The 26,160-nt window shown below is 42.7% G+C and overlaps 1 protein-coding gene across 8 annotated transcripts in view; it reads right to left on the reverse strand.

Moving 5' to 3' along the window:
- Positions 1-498: 498 nt before the first annotated feature.
- DOCK4 (dedicator of cytokinesis 4) overlaps positions 499-26,160 on the reverse strand; it is a 421,803-nt gene continuing 396,141 nt past the window's right edge. For 3 of the 8 annotated variants that reach the window (XM_028104816.2, XM_088018528.1, XM_028104821.2), the window contains 11 exons: positions 20,973-21,149; positions 20,172-20,255; positions 16,480-16,599; positions 16,020-16,141; positions 15,571-15,691; positions 14,437-14,518; positions 14,198-14,307; positions 11,811-11,883; positions 9,683-9,796; positions 6,422-6,483; positions 499-3,138 (listed from right to left, as the gene is read on the reverse strand). In XM_028104816.2, the coding sequence (XP_027960617.2) occupies positions 2,698-3,138; positions 6,422-6,483; positions 9,683-9,796; positions 11,811-11,883; positions 14,198-14,307; positions 14,437-14,518; positions 15,571-15,691; positions 16,020-16,141; positions 16,480-16,599; positions 20,172-20,255; positions 20,973-21,149 (1,506 nt within the window). In that variant the 3' untranslated portion in view covers positions 499-2,697. Of the gene's footprint in view, positions 3,139-6,421; positions 6,484-9,682; positions 9,797-10,406; positions 10,542-11,810; positions 11,884-14,197; positions 14,308-14,436; positions 14,519-15,570; positions 15,692-16,019; positions 16,142-16,479; positions 16,600-20,171; positions 20,256-20,972; positions 21,150-26,160 lie in introns of those variants that run through there. The other 5 variants (XM_088018529.1, XM_028104817.2, XM_028104818.2 and 2 more) reach the window with 5 other exon arrangements.

Raw genomic sequence — 26,160 nt, forward strand, 5'->3', positions numbered from 1 at the left:
AGAGCGTGTGCACACGCACACCAACATGGGGGTGGGGTAAAAGGGGTGGGGAGGGGCAGAGGGTAAGGGAAAGTGAGAATCCCAAGCAGGTTCCATGCCCAGCATGGAGCCCAACGGGGGTGGGGGTGGGGGGCTGGATCTCAGGACGCCAAGACCATGACCTGAGCCGAAACCAAGAGTTGGACGCTCAACTGACTGAGCCACCCAGGTGCCCCAGTGACTTGATTTTTTAAAACGGCTCTGGTTAGGTTAATTAAAAGTCCACCACCCAAGTAAGTCTTACTTCTCTACTGGTAGTAACCAATACCATTACCTTTTCAATTTTTTTTCTCTAAGGCATAAATAAGCTTTGTCAGGAGAAGGGCATCAACCAAGGCAAGACAAACCAAAACAGAATCTATCAACAAAGGAGTCTAACAATTTCACTACGATGTGACCAAGAGATTTACACAGCTTCTGTTCCAGGTAAAGACACACTGATAACAGGAATAAAGACAGTTATATTAAGATTAATCAGGTAATTTTATTAAATATTTACCATTCAGCAGCAACCAACATGGGGAACATCTGAGCTAACAGAATCTTTTGAAATGTTCTATATAGCTGCTTCAGAAATACACACACATGATAAATTGAACTCTTCATTGCCAAAAAACTTTTTAAAAAAAAAATGGCGTCAAGAGCAAATAACACTGATTTATACAGTGCCCAAGCACTAGTCAACAATCTAGTAAATTACAAAGGAAAAGGAAATCAAAGAAGCTTTGTTACCTTATGCATGTCAACTTATTTAAATGGAAGGCTTTACTTCTTTAAAGCAACAGGAATATGGAGCTTCCTATGTGTGTGTGTGTGTATATTTTTAAGAATGTGATTACAAACACAAAGTGTTATCATCAAAAGCAGAAGCTAGTTCCAGAAATTTCCGACTGCAAAACTTGTAAGATACAAAGCTAAAATTCATATGTTCCTTTTCTCAATAATGAATACTTCCACTAAACATAAATATTTTAACATATATTAATTTTTCTGACATTCAAAATTGTAAAGTCAATATGGCAGAATTATTGTTAAAAGCATATATGTACAAATATTCTTTTTCCATACATAAAGTATTTGGCATAATTATAACAATCATACTGCATCCACAACTGTTTGCTTTTATTTTTACTTTTTTTTACACATAATGGTATCTCTTATTAAAATTAACCAGTTATGTACAAAAATACTTGAACATTTATTATAGAAAACCTCTGTAACCAGCCTCAACAGCGTATACCTGCTGAATGGTTTCATTAAGAGAATATAAAAAGTGGTCACTGCCTTCCAGGTAAGCTACCAACAAAAACAAACACGGTTAAACTAAAATGAGCTTCCCAACAAAAGAGGGAAAATATTTAACAGTAGGATTTAAAATACAGTTCATATTTATTGTCAATTGGGTGTTATAAACAGTCAGTAAAAGAAAAAAACAAAGATACAAAATACATTACTACAAACAAGGTGCTTTTTCCCCCTCTCCCGCAACTGAGGCATAAGCATCCCTCTCTAGATCTGAGATGCTGCGTAGCAATACTCAAGCCAGAGAGGTCTACAGCCATCTTACCCTTCAAAAAAACAGGATCAGCCAAGAAACCAAGCTCCGGTAGAAGCTTGGAGAGTTGTGAAGAATTTTCTATTTGGTGCAGGGTTGAAAGTTAATGCCCTTACCTTTTAAAAGTCCTTTTGCCATTTAATCATGCTAATATATTTTCTCTAAGGTTTTTTTCTTCGTTTACGCTATTGATTTAATACTGTCCTGTATTGATTCCTGAATTCTTGTTAATGGGACACATTAATTTGTGCCTATTTAACACGTGAACACCTGCTCTTCAGTGACAAATGCTGCAGAGGAAACTATTAAGTACGGAAGCACAAGATTCAAGTAAACATTTCTCCCGGGGTCTTTTGCTTAATCTAGCCGATTGGAACTCTGAAAGTAAATTGCACCTTGAGAAGAAATACAGTAGATACCATGATGTCAGGGTACTAGAGGATTTACCAACCGATTCACAAAGCAGAGTTTTAAGAAAGTAGACAGTGGTCAAATGTCAAAAGCAACCTTAAAGAATTATTTTGTTTCAAGAACAAAATAATTTGCAGCCCTACTCCTTGCAACCTCTTAAGTATATTGTCTAAGTAGCCTGCTTTAACTTGTAGTTCTGCTAATGTGCACTGATCAGTCTGTTCACGGAAAGGGCCAGAAATCTCCCCTTATTTACAGAAGTCTTCTAAAGTAAGGACCATTGTGTTAGGCTGTGCATTGACTTAGTAAGCTTTCTCGGAGTATCAAGTATTCAGTAAAAAGTATACAACAACATCACGCGCCATAGTGTTCAACAATATCCTATTGGCTTTAAGATGAAACTATATAAAAGTGAACGTAAAAAGATACCAAAGAAGTCTTTAACACTATTTACCACTTTCAAACGAGAGACATTGTAAGGAAAGTCAGCCATACTTCATGTAACGTCTGGCGTTTGAGATCAGTAACTTTTAATATTGTGCAACATATTAATAAGCAAGTTTTAATTCCATTCATTGAAAGACAAATCTGAGTAAGTTATTAAAGTGCCTACACTAAACGTCTCCTCGTCATACTGCCTATTCTCTTGTAAACGGCCAGGACTCGTCGTCGCCGGGGACCTGCAAAGGGACTCATAACTGCGAGACCTTGCGGGGCAGGGGCCGGGGGCGCGGGCCGGGCTCAGTCCTCCGGGTCCCGTTCTCCAGGTGGCCGGGCCGCGCCGCCAGTGGCTTGGGGGGCAGCGCGGGCGGCTCGGCCGTGACCGGGATGGAGAGGCTGTGAGGTAGCGGGACCGGCCGCCGCAGAGTCCGCTCGTACACGCTGTAGGGCGGCGGCGTTTTGCTCTCCTTGCGCCCCGGCTCCTCCGGCCCGCTGTAGCTCGGCGCCGGCCCCGCCCCCGGCGCCGACTGTTCGTTCACCTGATTTTCGAAGCCTGAGGTTTCCGAGGTGCTACACCGACTGAGAGAAGAAATCCCACTGCTGTAGCTGCCCGACAGGACGGGCGAGTTGGAGATCAGTCCTGGGGAGTGGTACTCCACCGGAGAGGGGGTGAAAGACTGCACGGAGCCCTGCTGGAAGGGAAGGGAAGGGAAGGGAAGGGAAGGGAAGGGAAGGGGGGGGCGAAAAGCCGGAGGGGAGGGAGACACAGCGGAGTCATCAACACTGTTCTGGGCTGCACGTGTACCTCTCAGATCCATGAACTCAAGCCCTCATCCCCGGTGCTTGGAGTGGGATTGTATCTGGAGCCAGGGCCTTGAAAGAGGGGGGTACCTTAAAAGGAGGCCTTTCGGGTGGGCCCTCATCCGATCGGACCTTATAGGCAGAAATTTGGGTACAGAGGCACGAAAGGTGGGCAAAGACCCTGTTAAGGCAGAGGGAGAAGGTGGCCATCTGCAAGGCAAGGAGAGGGGCCGCGGGAGAAACCCAGTCTCCCGACACCTTGTTTTTGGATCCTGTAGCCTCCAGAACTGTGTGAAAATCCATTTCTGTCGTGGAAACCGCCCAGACTGTGGTGCTGGCTGGACTAATGCAAACACCCAGCCTCAGACTGGAGGCCGTGTCATTCTCTGCAGCAAGACGGGCCTCAGGCATTCACCTGCCTTTCACTCCGTTTACCTCGCTGCCCATTTTACTCATTTTCAGGACAGAACGAGGCTAGCAGTAATCAGGAAGAAAATTCAGAGGTATATAATTAGTCCCATCATTTGAGCAGAAACCGGCAGAAACAACAGAAAGCTTTGGGAGTGCCACTTCCCCCTTCTAGCTCGGCAGGGATGGGCTCAGAACTGGAGGACAGGAGCCGGGGCAGTCTGACTGGGGTGGGGGACGGGGGTGGGGGAGGCGTGGGAGGGGGTGGGGGAGTGGAGGGTGGAGAGGGGGAGTGGGCCTCCTACCAAAGACCTCAGGAAGAGGAGTGAGGCACCCTAGGCTTGCACTAAAGTCCGCTCCCATTCCAGACCGGTGAGCTGAAGCAGCAGCACATGGGCAGCTCTAGACTGAACTGGGACCTGTTTCATCTGGCATGTTTTTTAAAAACCTGACTTGGTTACTAAGTTTTTAAAATAGGAAGATTTCACAAAACCCCAGATTTTTGGCATTTGATAAAAAAATGAGAAGTTCTATCAACAAGGGCTTGCTCTCTCTTAATGGAGATAATCTTTTGAAACAACTGAGCAGGGCCTTTCCCCTGGAGATAGGGCATGAATTCTTCCGTTTACCATATCTGTATGGTATCTTCACATTGTATTCTACCAGCTTCCTTCACTCATGCATGTTAGCTGTCTACTCAGTTGGCATCTGAGTTTGCTACTTCCCTGACTGGCATCCTATGGAAAAGGAGCCCTAAGTGATGCTCCATGTGAGGAGGGTTCTACTGGGAAATGTTGCATCCTATGTACTCCTTGAGTGCATTCAAAGCATAGTAGCATGTTACAGTCTTAACGATCAAGAAAATGAAAGGACGTTGCAGCCCAGGGTTTTCTAAACTTACCTGAGTACAGACCATTTTTTCATTTTTCAAGTGATGACCTATAAAACTACATTCTATGGAACACATTTTGTGAAAGGTTATCCTAGATTAACTCCACCTTGGTCTCTCTTTTTAAACAAAATAATACTGGGAGACACAAATAAATTCATTTAGCAGGAGCCTAAAATTCAGCGTCGCCAATTAAGAGACCCAAATTCACTGCTGTTCACTGTGAACAATTAGACCGCAAGCTTAAAATAAGGCAGGTAAACTCAGTCTTCTCCACAGGATTAACTCCATCATTTAACTGCTGAAAAAACGAAGTTAAGGCAATAAACTGCATCCTAGGCATAGCAAAGCTCGTAACTTGGTAGCAGTGTGCCCTCTAATGTAATGCAGGAGTCATAACAGAAATATTCCCTTCATTTTCTCTCCAAGCCCCATTTGTATAGATATGCCTACAGGGCTACACCTGGCCAGTTAGAACATCACCAGCTCTGCAGAGAGAGAAAGTATATACCACCTTGCTAAATGGGACTGTTTGGTAGCTACTTGAATATTTTTATCCCTTCAGTTCTTTTTACAGAATCAATCTCTAAGACTTGCTGTCTTATTACTACTCTGCAAAATCAAGCTGGAAAATGCAGATGTTAATTGCATAGCAATATGTGGGAGCTCCTTTCGAGTAAGGCTAAATGTAAGATGTGGAAACATCATGTTGCTTCCTTTTCCATCACATCAACGTGACAGTCTATGGCTTCCAGAATGAATGCAGTCACGTGTACGTTATGATTAACAGCTGCATTGCAGAATGACAGAAAAACTAGCAAATAATTTGCACTCTCCAACAAATTTCTGCATCAGAAACGTTGGCAATGCAAATGAAATCACACTTCTTTGCAATTTTCTCCATTTTGGGGCTTTTGTTTTCCAGATTCTCAGTTTCTATCAGCAACTATCCTTAGCAACACAGATGCATTGGATCACGACCTTCCCCTATGTGTTTTTAGAAGCTAATTTGTCTTTTTCTTTCACATTAGCTAGAAATACCTCCTCAACAGAAAGGACACGGAGCATGTAAATCCTCACTCAGATACAAAATCATTCTTTTAACACTCACTTCAACCCCATATTTGCCTCTGGTGCAGCAGCTCTGAACACCAATGCCTATAGGTACTGACAATCCTTGCAGCCAATCTGATTCAATTTGGATAGAGACTAAATATTATTCTTTACCTTCATGAGGGATTTTGTATGTTTAGCGATGTTAAATAGCCTACGTTTACCTATCAATTTAAACATCTCACCTTTAAAGCTTTTCAATTTGTTTCTTAGAAAATTTTTAATTCATTTTACTGTCGTATTTTTCACGATTAAGTATATATCTCTAATGTAAATGAAAATGTTGGTATAAAACATTAAAGGAGGAAAAAGTTGGGTTTGACTTTGTCAAGTGGTTGGGACAGAAGCAAAAAGGCACAGGAGACCATTTTCTAGGCTTGTTGACCGAGTTTTTCAATTTGTTTTTTTTTTTTTTTTTTTTGATGTCCCTGAAACCAGAAGACCAGACTGAAAACATCCTAGGAAATACAGTGGGACCATATTTCTTTCCTAATTCAGTGTATATGCAGATTCTAGTCTGTACATTTTCATTGCCACTATTTGGGTAATGAAGCTAATAATCTGAACACAAATGGCTCCAATGGAGGACGCTCCCTAAAGGAAAGCCTAGTAAGTTTTCTTACCAATCTTCCTTCACCCATTCTTTAGATGTTCTTTGCCTGGTCTGTACCTATGAAAGCAGCTCAGTGATACCAGGGATGAATCATAAGGAAAGAAGGAATGTGGGGCCAGTCTCTCGCCTGAGTCTAAATACGAGTCTGTACCTTCAATGGAGATCTCCCAGCAGGTGAGGGGGACACGGACGTTGTATGTTTTGCTGGTGAAGCTGTAAACAGAGAGAGGAATGCTTTGAATTGAAAAAAACCAGAAGGTTCATTATCTGCACGTGCCCTCTGTGTACAAACCCATACAAATGATCCAGTGCCTAAAGACCTCCTAGGCAAGGAGGGTAGAGGAGAAACTAAATGACGCCTGTCCAACACGGACCCCTCACCAAGACACGGGAGAATTAGTGAAAAGTCACCAGCGCATACATGATGCTATGCAGAAGTGACAGGAGCTCGGACTGGTCCAATATCCCATTTCCCAGAAGTCCAGGTGCTTTTCCACTGCCTGATCTGTTTCAAAAGGTGCTTTTAGGTGTGAGGTGCCAGGGAGAAGGCTTTGGAAAATAGCTGCCGACTGTGGTCTGAGCAGCAAGGAGACGCACACCATCTAGGCTGGTTAGAAGGGGTCCATGAGCGTAAATTGACACCAGCCTCCCCTTTCACTTCCCAACACTCCCAAAATAGAAAACCCTTGGCCACATCCAAACAAGAAGTGAGAAGTTTTCCATTTCTCTCCCTCATGCTTGTACTCAGGTCTTCCCTTTGTCCCTGGGGGGTGGGGGTGGGGGTTGGTGGTGGTGGTAGTGCTCTATGGATTTCATCATTATGGCAAAGAAGTGCTGTCTCTCTGTTTCTCCCCCTGGGTTTTCAAGCCCTACAGCTGGGAGGAGGCACGTGATGGCACTGCTCTGTATGCTCGGGGGTCAGGTCCAGCCCCCTGAAACACAACCATGCGCACGGAAAGCTGCCGTGACACAGTCAACACGATGAGGATAAGCCAGATTTCCCAATTCCACCTACAGAGGTTTCACTGAGTTCAGGGTTTGTTGCTCTGTGATCAGCTGCCCTTCTCCCAGCTGCCAAAGTGAGGTTTGCAACTCTTCAGAAAACTAGAGAGAGGCTGAAGGAAATACAGACAGACAGTTACGGATCTCCCGACAGTGACCACGGATGATGATGTGAGGACAGACCAGGAGAGCAATCAGTGCAGAAGGGAGGGCAGCCCTGCCAGGTAAAAGTGGGAGAGGAGAGGTCACCTGTGTGCTCTGGGTGCTAGCGCACCAGGGAGAGTGGCCCTTTGTGGCCACGTGGGGGTGTGCAGCCCCTGCCTTGCGCACAAGGGCATGCCGTCAGCACCTGCCACTTTCAAACACCAGGGTTCCTTCTAGCCTGTCGGTTGCGGGGGTGGATGACAGAAGGAAGTCCTGTGTGAGTGGAGAGACAGACACTGACTGGGAACCATATTCCTGCCACTGCTGTGTATGGCGGAAGCCGAAGTTTACTGCCGCTTAGGCTCCTCTTCCTCCCGACGCAGGCATTCCGTGACCCCACCGCCATGGACTCCATAGCAGCCCTTGCAGCCACAGCCTGTCCACAGAGATGTTTCTCTAGAAAGGCATTCTCCCCCACAGACCTAAGAGTGCCATCAGTATCCTTGCCTCCAAGTTTGACTGGGCCTAGGATCTTAACTACCATCAATATTACTGTTCCTCTGAAAATGCCTTTCAAGTTTCTGACATGACTGATACAACCAGTTTAAGCTGGAGACTCCTTGAATCTCTGTACAGCCTGAATAAGATACAAATTACTTGGCTGATGAATCTTAACCATCTCGGGCCACAGTGGTATTCTGATGCGGGTTATCGAGGAAGCCTGGTTATTTCTTGTTCTGTTGAAAAATCACACATGCTTTTCAAAACCTATTGGTGACTTTTAGCTTTGACAAGTATAGAACAAACTGGGTAGCACACAGTTGTTTTTTTTTTTTAAAGTCAGTAAAAAAAGAAAACAAAGATGAGATGCTAAAATACAGCAAATGAAACCTGAATGAACCCAGAAAAATCCGTGAAGAAAATGATGTCATATTTTCTCTTGCTTTTAAGGCAGTTGTATTGGTAAAGCTCCAAAACCACTCTAGATGTGTGCAAATGTTGAAAAGACTCTCCCCATCACCAAGATAGGCAGAGTCAGCAGAGTAGGTCTTAAAGACTTTACCATATCAAAGTTACCAAGGTCACCAAGCAAATGGCTTATTCAGTTGGAAAGGGGGTCTGTTATTGCTATAAACTCATAAAGTTTCCTAAGAATTTTCAGTGGTTCTCAAAATCTAGAAAGGTTTGGTAAAATACCAACTCTAGGGCCTTACCCCAGAAATGGTGATCTTCTGATTCAGTAGGTCTAAGACTAGGCCTGAGAATTTGCTTCTTATGGGCTCCTGGGTGGCTCAGTCATTAGGCATCTGCCTTCGGCTCAGGTCATGATCCCAGGGTCCTGGGATCGAGCCCCACATCGGGCTCCCTGCTCGGCAGGAGGCCTGCTTCTCCCTCTCCCACTCCCCCTGCTTGTGTTCCCTCTCGCACTGTCAAATAAATAAATAAAATCTTAAAAAAAAAAAAAAAAAAGAATTCGCTTCTGAAACCACCACCCGAGGGGCAGTACCCTAAACCAACCCCTTGGGACATCTCATTTTTTTTTTTTTTTTACGATTTATTTATTTAGAGAGAGAATGCCTGTGTGCAAATGAGAGGGCATGTGGTGAAGGAGGGGCATAGGGATAGGGAAACAATCTCAAGCAGACTCCCCGCTGAGTGCAGAGCTATACGCAACATTATGTGGGGCTTGATCCCACAACCCTGAGATCATGACCTGAGCTGAAATCAATAGTCAAACCCTTAACCGACTGAGCCACCCAGGCGCCCTGAGAAATTTCACTCACTCTTGAATACAGACCTCTCTAAGCAAGGGATAGCAATGGATGTCCCCACAAGCCTATCAAAAATTATAGTCAGTCAATTCCTATGTTGGGGCCATGTGAAACCCTGGCATCAGTCCTGAGAAAGAGTGAAGTTGGCTGAGTTAGCAGAGGTTGGTAAGAATGAGGTGGTTCAAGCAAAGGACAGAGAAAATATTAATGGCTCGGCAAAGGTTAGGGTACCTCCCCAAATTTTAAGGATGGTGCCTAGCAGGAGAACAGTCTACAGAATCTGTCTATGGAGTTTATAAGGGACGGAGTACTGTCTGACTTCACAGTAGCTAGAAAGTTCAGGAAAGAGGGAAAACACTGTAAATGAATTAAGCTACTAAGGTTTTGACCTCAGACCCCAAATGCCTACCTTTCTCTGAGGAATTCACGACAAGCTGGAGTAGTCATAAAAGTTATTTTATAAAAGTGATTGTTCAAACGCTTCAAATACCCACCAGTTTGTGTGGGTCTTGGAGGGACAGGGGGAGAGAGAATTTTCCCACTATCCGACATGTTCTTGGCTTCTTTCCCACTGTCCAGGCTCCAGCTGCTAGGGGTGGGATTCACAGCTGGAAGGGAATAACACAGCTAAAAACACATGGTCTACTTTGTCCTTCAAACGCTTGAGATCTTAGAAGAAAGTCAAAATTATCCAGAATGAAAAAATCAACTGGATTTAAAAAAAAAACTTAAAACCCCCCCAAGAGACCTCTTATATACTAAACCTTTATTTAATTTTCTACCTCACAGTTATAGTTGACATTTAATTGGGTGTTAGCATGTCTATTTCCTCTCAAGCAGTCAAACAGAACTACAGATCTCTACCCTAGAACCGTAGAATCTTGTTGAGAATTACAAATGTGTTTTAGATGCTGGATAACAGATGGAGGATGTAGTCACTAAAATATTTTCTTTTTTTTTTAAAGATTTTATTTATTTTTATTTTTATTTATTTTTTTTATTTTTTTATTTATTTTAGAGAGAGAATGAGAGATAGAGAGCATGAGAGGGAAGAGGGTCAGAGGGAGAAGCAGACTCCCTGCTGAGCAGGGAGCCTGATGTGGGACTTGATCCAGGGACTCCAGGATCATGACCTGAGCCGAAGGCAGTTGCTTAACCAACTGAGCCACCCAGGCGCCCCCAGATTTTATTTATTTTTAAAATATTTTCAAACTTGGTTTTTAGTGGAAACTTCTGGACAAGTGGCACCCCAAAAGGCAGAAGGCAGTGACGGACTAGTATTTCAACTACCTTGCAGGATGACCACGACACACCATCCTGTTGACCAACTCTTTGGGAAAAGGACCCTTGTTCCTGAAATCAATGGATTATAATGAAGTATGTCCTAAAAAAAAAAAGTAATTTGGAATACTGACAGTATCATTCCTTTTTTGTAATTTGTCTGTTCCATGCTTCAGTAAGATGCAGAAATATGGAACAACCCTGTTAGGAGCAAGGGCAAGCCACGGACGATTATAAATAGCTGCTAGGAAATCAGGTTTCCAAAAGCACGTCTTAGAATTTCTAGGGGCTTGCTCCCTGTACAGACACTGCCATCTGATGGACACGGCTAGGATTTCAACATTTTACTCGAAATTACCACGTTACTTTCAGGGGATGGAATCACCACGCTTACAATAATTTTTCTCAGTTCGTTTTAAATTGGCTTTGTGGTTTTCTTTGGTAGAAGGGCTGAGAAAAATACTAAGTTCTCCAGGCAAAGATTAAGATTCAACGTGTAACATTCAAGCAAGATTTGTGTTTTAAAATCATTTCGGCTACCGTCTCACTGATTTCAATCTCCCAAGGAAAGTTTTAATGTTAATCTATCCATGTAGTCCAATGACAATACAGTTCAGTTCTTAATGAGGGCAATTAAAGTGCACTTTATGGGAACATTTCATTGGTGGCTCGATTCATTGGCTTACGGGACCGCATGGATTTTTGAGGCTTGACCCTGCGCGAGGCATATAGGTGACTTGCTGTAGGCCCCCACCTGCACGGTGGAGAGAGTCACATTGAATCTGCTCTTCATCGCCTGCCGTGTTGCACAGACCGATGCTAATTGGCTATTAACTGCTGTGCGTGTGTTTCTCATTTTTTGTGTGACCTTGAGGCAGGACACACTCCATCACGCACTGGATTGCAATTCTTAAATAGTATCTGAGTCACCACAAACAAGAGATGAACTGGCAGAAGGAGCTTTGTAAAGGGAACAAAGAGTGGGACCGGGGAATCCATTTGGGAAGGTGCTATTTTTCACTGTGCTGAATAAGTAGCCTCTTCAGCAGCTCTGTTTCAGGGGCACGGGCATTGCCTGGGTGACCGGACCCCAAAAGCCATGTAACTGAGGAGTTCCTAATTTGCTCAGATTCTGCTGTTCAATCCTACAAGAAAACAGTTTTGAAAGAATGCATCACAAAGGACTGTCTCTCATGAATCCCCTAAAGGGCAAATTAGTCCCAATCATTAAAGATCCGGAGATCTGCCTTCCACATAGACACATGACGGACTGGAGACAATGAGGACAAAACAAACCCTGACGCCTGCCGGGACCGATGACGGGGCTGGCTTGATACCCACCTTTCTCAGGTGCAGAAAGATTTGGGTCACTGCGTGGCAAGGCCCCTTCTCCAATATGATTAAACAGCAGCCTCTGCAAAGGTACAAGAGTCTATTTTTACGGTGCAATATGCTGTCATGTAAGACCTTCTAGAAAATGAGATGATTGTCTCATAACTGAAACTTTGGGTTCAAAATCATTTTTATATGGTACATGATGAGCCTGGGAACCAAGAATTCAATTACATTTGAGGAAAAAAGGGGAGAAGAGTCTTAAGTGTAAGAAGTTTGTATTAGATTTTAAATGTAAGTGGTAAATATGTTTTCATAATAAAATGGAGGGAAAAACAGTAAGCAGCAGATAAGCTATGGTGCTCTTTATAAATAAGAATGCTCAGACTGACAATATGAAATGCAGATAAGAATTAAGAAATATTAGCTCAAAAAATCTCTAGTGAATGGACATGTTTTCAATCCTAGGTTAAAAGCATATGAAATGGACAATATTCTACGATTTTTAACCCATGAAAATGCCAGTTTTACATGGTTCTACCTAATACGTTAAGAGAAAAAGTGCAAGTCCTTTAAAGTAGATGCACCATAGCAATGTGTATTATTGAGGTTTTGGCAACTACACACTGCTTCACATTTTACCAAAAGCGGAAAAGTCGGAGGCTAATCAAGGAAGGCTTTCAGAGTCCCCCATGCGGGCAACACGAGCTCCTGGAGCAGATGGGACCAAGTGTGAAATTCCCTTGCAACATCAAGTGACAAAGGGAAGGAAAACTGGTGAGCTGGTTCAGCCAAACGCACTCAGAGAGAATTTCTGCGAGACATCAGTGTTGTGCAGAGGAGGTATCCTGGGGCTTTCGGGAAGATTACACAATCAGCAAAGATAAACCAATCAAGCCACATCCCACTCGCTCTCATCCATTTCCAGATGCAGCTACAGACTTCTGCCAGGGTGGTGTAGAAAAACAGAAAAATTAGCTGGAACATAAGTAAGTATTGTTCTCCGCTCCTAAATTATTCCCAAATCATCAGTAAAACGCAGGGCTACCCAAGAATCTTCACGTTGGAAACCACCCTTCACAGCCCCTGAAGTGCCCAGAGAACCAAGCCCTTGGCCCTGCCCTCACCTGGACTAAGGATGGATGTGGGAAACAAAGGCAGAAGAAAAATTATTCAATTTCCTTACTACCTATACAGCCCATTGACCAAGTCCTTGAAACAGGCAGAGGGATATTCCTCTAGGGACTCAACTGCCTTGATGTTGATACTTCGCTAAGGACAAAAGGCAATCCTAGCCTGACCACATCCCCCGCCCCCACCCCCCCACCCCCAGGATGCTGTAAGCCTACTTTAACATATAAAAATTCTTTTGGAAACTTCCTTTCTCTCTAAACCCCCCACCCCCCAGATACATGTTGGCAATCATCCCCCAAGCATATGGCCCATCGATACGCATCTGAAGGGTCTCATGAAATCAGGTTTTATTAGACGGCAATAAATGACACTTTCCCAACAATAGCTAGCCCCTCAAGGTCCTGGGAACCTTGCTTCCAAATTCCTTAGAGACTTACGCTATCCCCACCCCCCCTCCCAACTTGAAAGTATATAACGGGCGGCTCCTCACGACCCCGGTGCCGCCCTTTCTGCCCACGGGTCCTGTCCCCATGCTTTTATAAAATCACCTTTTTGCACCAAAGACGTCTCAAGAATTCTTTCTTGGCCATTGGCTTCGAACACTAACATCTTTCCTACATCAGGATCACTTCAAAATCAAGTCCAGGCAGGAGCTAAGGACCATGGTCCTTTACTCCTGGGGGTGGAGGGACAGCGAAAGCCTGTGCACTGGACTGCTCCTCCCTCAACGCATTAAAGAATAGCAAAGGTGAACAGAAATTGTCCTTGCACTCCTGGGTACCTCAGAAAGGAACCAACTGAAGCTCTCTCAAACTAGGTAGAGGCCAAAAGAAAGGCTGCTGGACAGATCATGTTTCTCCTCAAGGGTCTTTTGCTAATGGAGAAAGTTGCTTGAAATTCCTGCTACACACACATGCAAACACACACAGACACTCCAACTCATTCACCTAATTGCCCTTGTACTGTTTAAATAGCAGCAATGAACTAGAGAGGTCAAGGAGGGAAAAATCATTTCCCATTTTCCGCTCCACTTTACTGCTCAGGCAACAACCCATGTATCAGTATCAGAAATATGGCTCCAACAGAAACTTCGAACAACAGGCATGGAGCAGAGGTTCACTCTCCACTCAGATCGACTTGTCTAACACAGCCCATCTGGTTGCCTCTGGCAGGTACAGGGTTTTTCTGCAGAGATATGTAAGCAATTTCAGACACTTGCTTGTTTTCTAGTATCTCCACGCCCCCCCCCCCCAAGGGACTACCTGAGAAGGTTCCACAGGTGTTGGGTAGATGGCACTGCATGGTCTCTCTCTCGGGGACAGGCAAGAGTTTTCTCTGGAATGTTTGTGTTTGTCAGACAACAAAGGGGAAGCTGAGAAGAGAAGGAAAGGAAGGATAGTCAGGTCGTGGTGCTGGATCTGCCTGAAGGACATGTTGGGCTGGGGTGCCAGGGCCACAGCTCCTGGGGCACCCTCAGTCAGCCCCATACCCTGGCACTGACCTCTGGCACTTGATGGGGCAGAACTTGTCACATTAGGTGAAGCAGAGTGAGTCGAACTCAAGCTTGAGGTAGATGGACTTGGCTGCAAATACATGGGAGCTGTTATCATCCACTGCTGAGAGGCTCCAGAAAACAGTGACATACTGAAAACAAGATCCCTGCCCTTTTCTTTCAAAGTAGCCAAAAAACAAACAAGAACAAAACAAAAACGAAAAGAAAAAGGCCATTTAGAAATAGAGAAAAATCTCAGGCTGATAAGGAAGCCTGTCTGAATTAATCAAGAATCCAAGATTTAAAAACAAAATACTCTGGGGAAAAAAAAAAAAAAATCTGAGACTTTGACTCCAGCCAAAGGAACGCATTTGAATTAGTTATTAGTTTTCTGGATCTACTGGGATGGAGGAGCAGGTAGCCCTTGCTGACTAACGGACAAGCAGAAGGACCCCCAGCCTAGGGCACAGAGACAGGGGAGTGCTTCTAAAAAGCAGAAAATGCACCTTCTTGTTTTCTCCAAAAATGTGCTCAAGGCATGAATTTGGCAATATGTAGTATGCCCCTTTTCTAAAGACAGTGGTGAGGAAAATTTCAGCTTCTTCTTACTAAATTATTATAAACGCTGTATAAGCAGGGTCTAAATAAAATTCTGTGTTGCAGAGTTACACTGACTAATGTCCTTAAAAACTATTTTGTTTCTTCAGTAAAAATTTTTACTATGAACATTTTCTGACATGAGCAGAAGTACAGAAATTGTATAACGGCCCTCTCAACCGTGTATTGTGAAGCAACGAGGCCAGTTAGCAACGCTAAGAGGCAGCCAGGATGTGGTGACAGGCTCCAAGGGTCCCAAATGGAAGAAGCAAATCAGAGGCAGGTTTCAAAGCTAACCCTGCGTAGTTCGCCCAGGCTTTCCCATTCTTGCTCACGTTTCTGAGAGTGGAGGGGGCAGTTTTGGGGGAAACCTCTTTGTAGACTCCAGAGACCAACAAAGCAGTGAGAGTGTTTAAAGGTTTGTCCTTAACTCAATGTTCTTGCTCGCAGATCTGTTCAATAGCCCAGCAGAGTGGACAGAAACTCTCATGATTGAGACAGAAAAGGAATACACACGACCAGACGATTAAAAAGCCAATCAAGTACCTGCATGTTAAAGACTTCATCAGAGCTTTCTGATTGCCCTGTAATATTGCTTACTTCAGCAGAAGCTTGTGAGGACAGTGAGGAGGAAGAATATCGGTTGACAGCTGGGTAACTTAATGGGCTGTTTTGGGGGAAAAAAAATGGTCATTAACTCAGTCTCTGAATTGCACTTTATCACATGCTGGCATGGTATAAAACCAAATGAAAAAAAATATGTACACCCCATTTTGTTGTCTCCTGTTTGCCTCAATATAATCAAATGTTTGATTTTATTTATTTCTCATGCTGTTGCTGTTTTACCAGTGGCAGATGTCTGCAGCTGCCTCGCGGGTTAATTATTTCATTAAGAAATAGCGTATTTGACAAATTGTGCCATAAAGAATGAGAGAATCATTCCAGATCATCTTGGGGGGATGCCAAATTGTGAGATAATTCAGAATATGACTTACCTGCGTCTGGGAATTACCCTGGTACCATCTGGGCTCATAGAAGCAGGTGCTGAGTTTCTACACACGCGGGGGCTTCCATTAGGAAAATGGACTGGACTGGCTTGTATACAAGCAGAGAACTCCTAGAGAGGGAGTCAGGGGAATATTTTAGACGAGTAATTAAAAAAAGGGGAAAAAGAACTCGTGAGGTATTTTAGCATATTGTTATGAAATCTTTACGTAAGGTTATAAAGGTAAGTTTCAGTATTATCAAGCTTTCTTGCCCTTTTTTATTTTCATAAAAGTTGAACAGGGCAAATAGAAAATGATGCAAAATTTTAATACTGGAGGACTCCCTGGTAAGATGGTGCAGTTTGGTAGAAAAACCAAAAGATGTCACTATTGGATACTTCATCGTCCCGCTAACAAACAGCAACCGGCAGTGGTCACACTGCCCCCTATGGACACTTTGGGTACGTACCTGTATCCCTAAACTTGACTTCATCACAAAGAACTGGTCGACCAGCTTTTTGTGTAGGGGTCTCATATCTTGAGGCACAAACTTTTCGTGCACGGCCAAACCAAATTCCAAAATCTGTGCCTTGATAACAAGAAAAGGAAAAAAACCCCACATCAGTGAACAATTCCACCAAGTGCCTGCTGGAGGGTCAAGCACTGTACCATGCATTCTGCATGAGTCATGGCTAATTCTCTCAACCCCACAAGAGAGGAACAATCCTTCATTTACAGGTGAGGACACTGAGGATCAGAATGATCCTGAATGTACTAAAAGACAAATGGGGATTCAAACTTAGGTCTTTCTGATTTTCCTCCTACCCGAAGTTTCTTTCCCATGTATTTTAGATTTGTAATAACAACCCTTTTAAGCAGTTATGTGTTGCTTGGCTCCCCTCTGTACTTCACAGGATTGGGCAGGAGCTGCTCCCTGTTGGCGGGGTCAGGAGCTTCTCCCCAAGGGATCTCTTCTCTGGATGGTACACCCTTTTTCAAGATACACCTCTTTCTCTTCCATCAGGTTCTGCTGTGCCCATCTCTCCTCTCCCCGCCCCCCTTTTCAGAATTTGGTTGAGGAAGACATGGAGGTAGAATAGGAACAGGAATTCTATAATAGTTGCCCTTCTTTTTGTTTTTGATAAAAATGATTATTCTGGTTCACTTATAATGCAATAAGGAGCAGCTCCTACTTAAAAAAAAAAAAATAGGTTTTCTGTGGTGAGGACCCAGAAGAGATGTACACAAACAATTCAAGTTTCTTTTGTTCTTCAACTACGTATAGTGCTTAATTCCTCTGAGTATCAGCTGTCTTTTACATTTAAAAAAATGCCCCCATGCTAATGTGGTCAAAAGAACAAATTCCACGGACTGTGAGAAAAGCAAATCACACCATCACCACAGTGGTTTTTATCTTGACATCTTGTGAAGATTCAAGATTGAAAGCTCAGGTCAAACAGGACTGAGCCTGGTGGGTTAGAGTGTCCAGCACCTTCTGTACGTGGGCAGGACTGTGGCAGCGCCTACCCACCGACAGCATATCTGCATAAAAATAAAAATACCTTAAACCTCAAGGACACCTTTACAGGGAGTAGTGAGAGTGGAGTGGATGTCTGAGGCATAAAGGAAGAGTCTGATGACGGGAGAAGGGCAGGGAAGAGTTGACCTCAAGGGTAGGAATCCAGTTTCCATTTTAAACACTCGCTGTAAGACTGTTTTGTCCGAATCACGTTGCAGGCTGGGCTCTCCCAGAAGCAGACGTTGGCATGGAGATGAGGATGTTTACCGGGGAGTCACCTGGCATCACTGTCTGTGTGAGGGAGCGGCAGAAGCAGGGCTGACTAAAAAGAAGTCCAGACACACAGCAGTCATGTCAGCCTCTGCCGATACCAGGGGAGCTCTGGGCCTCAGACAGGCTGTCAGAGTTGTGCTGTGTTGGGCCCAGAAGGCTGGGCTGTATATCTCCTCTCCTCAGTCACTGGATTTGGGCCACCCAGGAAGGTGGTGATCGTGGGCCAGGCAGCATGCTGCAGCTGAGGCAACAACAGTGTCTGTCAACAGCCACCACTCCCATCAGCTGGGCCAACAAGTCCTTTCTGGAAAAGCCACCAGGGCAGGGCATCTCCGAGGCCTTCAGGTAGTTTATCTGAACCACCTCACAGAGGTCCAGCTGAGGGTAGTGACCTTGCTAGCCCTAACCCCTGCTACTACGGTCTCACAAAGATGGTGTGACCTGCCGGAGGTCACATGGCAGTCACTTGTACCGCTTATCCTATGATAGAGATATAAAGTCTCCTATGTCACGGTTCTTTCCACAAGGCCCTGTGAACATAGGCAGGATGTGGAGGAAACAAAGGTGCCCAATTTTATTTTTCTTGAGAGTCTTCTTGGTCCTTTTAATTTTAACTCTGGGGAAAGAATTCAGTCAAACTGAATACACCAATAAGAGTCCTGCAGTGAGGCAAACCACTCACAAGAGACTGTGCTCAGGTTAAATACTGATCATTAAATATCAACAAAGGCCACAGTCATTCCATAATCCTAAGAACTGGATAACCTAACTTGCTCACTCCTAGTATCTACATCACCCCCAGGGCCACATCGAGAACTTAACTTATTCTCGATTTCCTTGCAGGTCACCTTAAAGTAACTCCTTTCTCTTTTCTAGAAGCTGCATAACTGACCCTCTTCCAGCCATGGTACTTGTCCATGGCCACTTCTGTCTCCCCAGTATTAAGTTCTGTGGATTAAGCCTGCAGAGCATAAAATATGGATGAAAATCAGATACAACCTCATCATTTTCTTATCCGAAAGGGCATGCCTTATTTGTTGATTAATTTTGTATTATCAAGTAGAAGGAGATGCTTTGGTCACATTTTTTCATACGTATTCCATTTTTTATGGGTGTTAAATGTCCTTATTTCCTATTTAACTTAGCCTCTTAACCATCATGTCTCCTACCTCAGAGGTTTTCAAACATTTTCAGGCCAAGAGCTAGCTCCAGGAACATAGCAGGCAAGAGATTACTCTAGTTCTTTGTACTTGCTGGAACTAAATAAATAAACCATGCTTCTTTGGAGTAGAAAATGATGAGCTTGTATCTCGTTTTGTCCATATCCTATCATCTATAGGCTTAGTCTTTGTTTTAAAGCAAAGTCTATTGATTGCCCCTTACTATAACATTTAAGTAAGAATCTCATTCCTTCACTCATTCATTTATCTATTCATTTATTTTGAGTTGGTCTGAACTTACGTGAGCCCAAAATTTTGAGTGAAAAGTTGGCATCAAGCCTACAGCAAGTCTTTAGGGAGAGAACGTTCTAACACTATTCCAAGAGACTACATGAAGTTGTCCATTTTAAGGGGCTGCCATAGTTTACTCATTTTTAAATTTATGTTTGCATTGAAGTGGGAAGTAAAAGTAAAAATTAGCAAGTTGGAATACATTACAGATGAATCTATAATGCTTGGCTGACCTCTTCTGTTAGAACACTGACGTAGAGCCATTTGCAACGACATGGATGGAACTGGAGGGTGTTATGCTGAGTGAAATAAGTCAATCAGAGAAAGACATGTATCATATGACCTCACTGATATGAGGAATTCTTAATCTCAGGAAACAAACTGGGCGTTGCTGGAGTGGTGGGGGTGGGAGGGATGGGGTGGCTGGGTGATAGACATTGGGTAGGGTATGTGCTATGGGGAGTGCTGTGAATTGTGCAAGACTGTTGAATCACAGATCTGTACTTCTGAAACAAATAATGCAACATATGTTAAGAAAAAAGAAAAAGAAGAAGATAGCAGGAGGGGAAGAATGAAGGGGAGTAAGTCAGAGGGGGAGACGAACCATGAGAGACGATGGACTCTGAGAAACAAACTGAGGGTTCTAGAGGGGAGGAGGGTAGGGGGATGGGTTAGCCTGGTGATGGGTATTAAAGAGGGCACATTCTGCATGGAGCACTGGGTGTTATGCACAAACAATGAATCATGGAACACTACATCAAAAACTAATGATGTAACATATGATGATTAACATAACAATAAAAAATTAAAAAAAATAAAAAGAACACTGACGTAGAAAACCAAGGAGATGGGTCTCTGGGAACTATGCAAATCTAGGCAGGAAAGAGAGCAGGTGATTGGCTTTTGCCCCCACCTTACCTGCTCAAGCATTAGCTCTCTTAACCGTGCAATTTTCTCTCCATCTTCAGGGTGACTTAAGATATATTCTTTGACAAAAAATGCCTAGAAAGAGAATGGAGAGTCAGTTCACTTCAGGAAAGTTAAAAAGAAAGTGAAAGACACAGCTGCTTCTAAAGACCTGGCATCTTCAAAGAAACACCACCGAAAACCGCATGTGTGGGGCAGAAGGAATGATTCCTACTGTGGGCAGCTGGTCAGAAAGGGCATATAAGGAAAGGGTTGTTTAAAGAGCCGCGATTGTGTAAATAAGTGTCTCTGGTAAAGCAAGCAAATAGCAAATCCAAATCAATAAGCTTGGTATCCTAAAATAAAGTGCTTTAATATTCAGTATGACTAAAATGGTGGCCTCCTCACCTTCCAAGCTGTTTTGCCTTTCTGTTTAAAACCAGAAGGGCAGATGAAAAGTCCATTTAAAGTACCTTCTAAACAAGATCAGACATTTCTATGCCCATGAGTCTCCTTGGTCAAGGAAGTGGTTTTAGGTAGACATTTATTAAACAATCTTGATAATTTCACCACTTTATTCATCCAAGCACACACACACATGCACACACTTTTATCCCCAAAATACCACATATCGGCAAATGGAATAAGTGTGCATCACAAATGACTATCTGTTTGCTCCATTTAACGAAGAACTCTGTGTCAATTGTAACCCGATATTAGCATGCAGATGTGTGTGCATATTTTGAAAAAAGACTTCTGAAGCCCTAAGAAATCAAATTTAAAAGCTTTCAGACAACAATACCTAATCCTCACCTCTTGATACCTGGAAACTCCACCATTAACCGCAGCATCTATAACTCCATTCAGGCACATAGTCAAGGGATTAATATTCTGCATCTGTCTTGTCTGACACTGACTAATCAGAGTCTTCAGCTGCTGATTCTTATTTTCCAACACTTCAATTGCATTTTCCAGAGGACTCATTTCTACCTGAGAAGCAAATGCACATAAACATATTTTGGATTTTGTGACATTCAAGAAGAAAGTAGATTATCCATGTTCTGAATTATCTGTGCTCCCCTTTGGCTCCCATCAATAACTCTAATAGGGGCTATACAGTAGAATAGACAAGGATGTGGATGACAAATTAGCTGTTCACTGAAAGGCCTGGAAAGTGAAGGGGATTATACTGATTGGTCAAAATGTGGTTGGGATAATCAGCAATCATCAATCATACATTAGAACTGCAACAAGCCATGTAATCCTTAAAAGAAAATTCGAGGATCTCATGTCTGTTAAAACTTATTTTTCTTTTCTTTTGAAGGGCTAAATATTCAGGGGCCCTGCATATTATTATCACCTTTCTAGCTGCTTACTTAATGCAGAGCACCACAGGAGATACAAAGATGCATTTACAAACCCTCTGATGTCAAGGAGCTTTCAGCCCAGTTGGAAAGATGGGACGTATGCCCATATGGACCCCCATATGCATATGTAACAGCACCATAAGGTGGCACAGGATGGTACTCGGTTGGGAGTTATAGAAAATAAGATAATCATATATGCTGCAGGATCTATTTGTTGAAGGAGAGCCAAACAGAATTATAATGATTTAAAAATTCTAGGTTATATGGGGAACGTAAATGTGAAAATGATGAAAGTGTTCTTCAAATGTTTAACATTGTGGCCATTATTGTCATTGACATTCTCTTTGAGGAGAAGGTCTGCCAAGCTCTTAGCTGTAAAGAATTCAAGCTTACAATAAGCACATTTAAATATTGGTTTTTTCAGTTAAGGAAACAAATTAGATTTTTAAAGGTCACTTACATCATCATAAAACAACACTGAAAAGTACTAGAATAATGTGACCGTGTCAAAATTAAGACGATACATTCATCAAGAGACACTATGAAGAGAAGGAAAGATAAGCCAGAAAGGAGATGTTTATAACATATAAAACCATCAAAGAGCCTATGTCCAGAATATATAAAGAACTGTTAAAAACAAATAAGAAAAAGGCAAACGACCCAGTAAAAAATGGGCAAAACACTTATACAGGCACTTTACAAAGGAAGAAATCCAAATGGCCAATAAATATATGAAAAGGTGTTGAACCTCACTTGTGATCAACAACATGAAAAACAACACCACAGTAATATACTACTAAGCGCTCACTATATGGGGCAAAAATAAATAGGACAACAGCAGATGATGGTGAGAATGTGTGTACCAGACTTTCTCAATTTTGGCTGTTGGAAGTTCAAATGGTTTCAGTCACTTTGGAAAACAGTCTGGCACTATCTACTAAAGGTAAAATCTCTCTATTATATTTTATGGTCCTGCATGCAGTTCTATGTAGGCATATACCCGAAAAAAAAGTGGAGTAGGAGATATGTATAGATGTGTGTGAAGAAACGTACAAAAATGGTCATAAATGTCTTGAAAATTCCTATCCATTGATAAAAGAATGCATAAGCATATTGTGGTATGTTCACACAATGGAATAGTATGTAGCAATGCAAATAAACTTCAGTCACAGGTAATAACATGGACTAATACTACAGATAATACTGAGTGACAGAACCAAATTATAATAGAATATACACACTATGATACTGTTACATAAAGTTCAAAATCAGGCAAAACTAAATTGACTTGTTTTAGAGAAACAAACTTTGGTCATCAACCAAGCAAGGGAATGGATACCATATAAAGTGAGGATAGTTGTGACCTGTAAGAGAAAGGGAGTGAGTTGCCACTAGAAAGGGGTACATGAAAAGCTTCTGGGGTGCTGCTGGCAATGTTCTGTTTCCTGACTGAGTGCTGGCAAGTGGGTATTTACTGTCTATTTAGGAAAATAAACATTTGTCTTATCATCACAAAAGCTAAACCATAAAGTAAAAGTCTGAGGACTCTAAAGACTGAAAGTTAAAAAGACATCTTAGAAAGCAGGACAGCAGTTGCCAGGGTTTTGGGAGGTGGGGAAAGGGGAAATGGCCAATGGATAGAGAGTTTTAGTTTTGTGAGATGAATCTGTTGCATAACAGGGCACACAGAGTTAACAATGTACTGTACACTTAAAAATAGTTAAGATGGAAAATTTTATACGTGTTTTGGCCAATGGTAAAAAAAAAAGTCATGCTCATCTTTATAAATTAAAATGCTATTAATATGAAAAAAAATTTAAAAAGCAAACAAAATGCGAGAATAGTCCAAGATGGGGGAGGGGTAGGAGACCTTAGTTTCGTCTGGTCCCAGGCATTCAGCTAGTTATCTATCAAATCATTCTGAACACCTGCAAACTCAACCAGAGATTTAAGAAAAGAATTGCTGCAATTCTACAAATAGAAAAGCGACCACTTTCTGCAAGGTAGGAGGTGCGGAGAAGCAAATCCGAGGGGATATATGGGAAGATAAACCGTGGGGGGGAGGGAGCCTCTGTAAACCCGCTACCTGAAAGTGATATAGCAGTGGAGCACAAAATCAGAACTTTAAGAAGTCTGCTCGGGTGAAGAACGTCACCTGAAAACGGGGCACAATCCTAGGAGGGATAGTGTGGCCTTAGGATCCCCAAGGTCACAGGAATACCAGGGTGCCAAGTGTGGCAGAGTTTCCAGGCACTGGAGCGGGTTGCAATTAGCGAGCCCAGGAGTGGGCTTTCAGCCCGGGGTTGCCATATACCACAAACAGCAGTATAGTCAGGAGACTGCTCTCTGAGCAGGGGCCCAGTGAGGGGCAGAACCCCGGTGAGAACCCCTCTTCCTCTGCCGGGAGAAGCGGTGCAGGTACATGTCACAGGAGTCTTCAAGGTTTGGAGACTCAGAACAGGGTTGTGTGCCTGACACAGAAATGCTCAGTCACGGGCTGGGTGAGCACGGAGTACGGATGGAGACAAGAGAGACAGGAGTGACTGCTTTTCCCTGAAGGCGCACTGAGGAGTGGGGCCCTGAGCTCTGGGCTCCTCTGGGGCAAGAGATTGGGAGGCCACCATTTTCATTCTCCTCCTCTAAAGCTGTGTGGAAAACCTTCAGGGAACAAAAGCCACATAGAGCAATCCGGACTCACTTACTTAGCCTGGCCCCCTGGCAAGGGCTGTACAATTACGCCCAGGGAAAAGACACCCGAGAATCAGCACAACAGGCCCCTCCCCCAGAAGGTCAGCAGGAACAACCCGCCAACACCAAGTTTACCGATCACAGAAAACTGCAAAACTCCAGTGCCAGGGGAAAAGAGTATATAGAATTCATGTATTTTTTTCCCCCATGATTCTTTAGTCTTTCAATTTTAATTTTTTTCTCTTTCCTTTTTCAACCAATTTCTTACTTTATCAACTCTTTTTTAAAAATCTTTAAATTTTCATTTTTAGAGTTACATTCTATACTTTCATTGTATTAATTTTATTTTTGTATATATATGTTTTTCTTTCTTTACAATTTTGGGATGCAGTTTCTTCTAACAAACAGACCAAAATACACTCAGGATATAGTGTATTGCTCTGTTCTGTTCACTTGTCTGATTATATTCTCTCTCTCTTTTTTAAAAATTTTTATTATTTTTTTTCGGTTTCAGCTCTTCTGATTTGTTTAGTGTATATTTCCTTGTATATTTTGTTGTTGCCATTTTAGTATTTTGTTCTTTCATCTATACTTCTCTGGATAGAATGACAAGATGGAAAAACTCACCTCAAAAAAGAGAACAAGAGGCAGTGCTGACTGCCAGGGACCTAATCAGTATGGATATAAGTAAGATGTCAGAACTACAGTTCAGAATAATGATTATAAAGATACTAGCTGGGCCTGAAAAAAGCATAGACAACACTAGAGAATCCCTTTCTAGAGAAATAAAATAACTAAAATCTAACCAAGATTTTAGTTATTTCAAAATCAAAATCAAAAAGGCTATTAATGAAAGGCAAACAAAAATGGAGGCACTAACTACTAGGATAAATGAGGCAGAAGAGAGAATTAGTGACATAGAAGACAAAATGATGGAGAGTAAAGAAGCTGAGAAAAAGATAACTACTGGATCATGAGGGGAGAATTCGAGACATAAGTGATACGACAGAGTGACACAATATTAGAATAATTGGGATCCCAGAAGAAAAGGAGAGGGAGAGAGAGGCAGAAGGTATACTGGACCAAATTATAGTGGAGGACTTCCCTAATCTGGGGAAGGAAACAGGCATTCAAGTCCAGGAGGCACAGAGAACCCCCTTCAAAATCAATAAAAATAGGTCAACACCCCAACATATAATAGTGAAACTTGCAAATCTTAGAGACAAAGAGAAAAATCCTGAAAGCAGCTTGGGGGGGGGGGGGGAAAGAGGTCTGTAACCTACAAGGGTAGAAACATTAGACTGGCAGCAGACCTGTCCACAGAGACCTGGCAGGCCAGAAAGGACTGGCATGATATATTCAGGGTGCTATATGAGGAAAATATGCAGCCAAGAATACTTTATTCAGCTAGGCTGTCATTCAAAAGAGGAGAGATAAAAAGCTTCCAGGACAAATAGAAACTAAAAGAATTTGTGATCACCAAACCAGCCCTGCAAGAAACATTAAAAGGGATCCTTTAAGTGAAGAGAGAGCCCTGAAGTAACATAGACCAGAAAGGAACAGAGACAATATGCAGTAATAGTCACCTTACAGGCGATACAATGGCACTAAATTCATATCTTTCAATAGTTACCCTGAATGTGAATGAGCTAAATGCCCCAATAAAAAGACACAGGGTATCAGATTGGATAAAAAAACAAGACCCATCGATATGCTGTCTGCAAGAGACTCATTTTAGACCCAAAGACACCTCCAGATTGAAAGTGAGGGAGTGGAAAACCATTTACCATGCTAATGGACACCAAAAGAAAGCTGGGGTGGCAATTCTTATATCAGACAAATTAGATTTTAAACCAAAGACTGTAAAAAGAGATGAGGAAGGACACTATATCATAATTAAAGGGTCTATCCAACAAGAAGATCTAACAATTGTAAATATTTATGTT

The sequence above is a fragment of the Eumetopias jubatus genome, unplaced genomic scaffold (assembly GCF_037043125.1).
Source record: "Eumetopias jubatus isolate StellerSeaLion01/CBP00866 unplaced genomic scaffold, mEumJub1_p1.0 scaffold_14, whole genome shotgun sequence".
Lineage (NCBI taxonomy): Eukaryota > Metazoa > Chordata > Mammalia > Carnivora > Otariidae > Eumetopias > Eumetopias jubatus.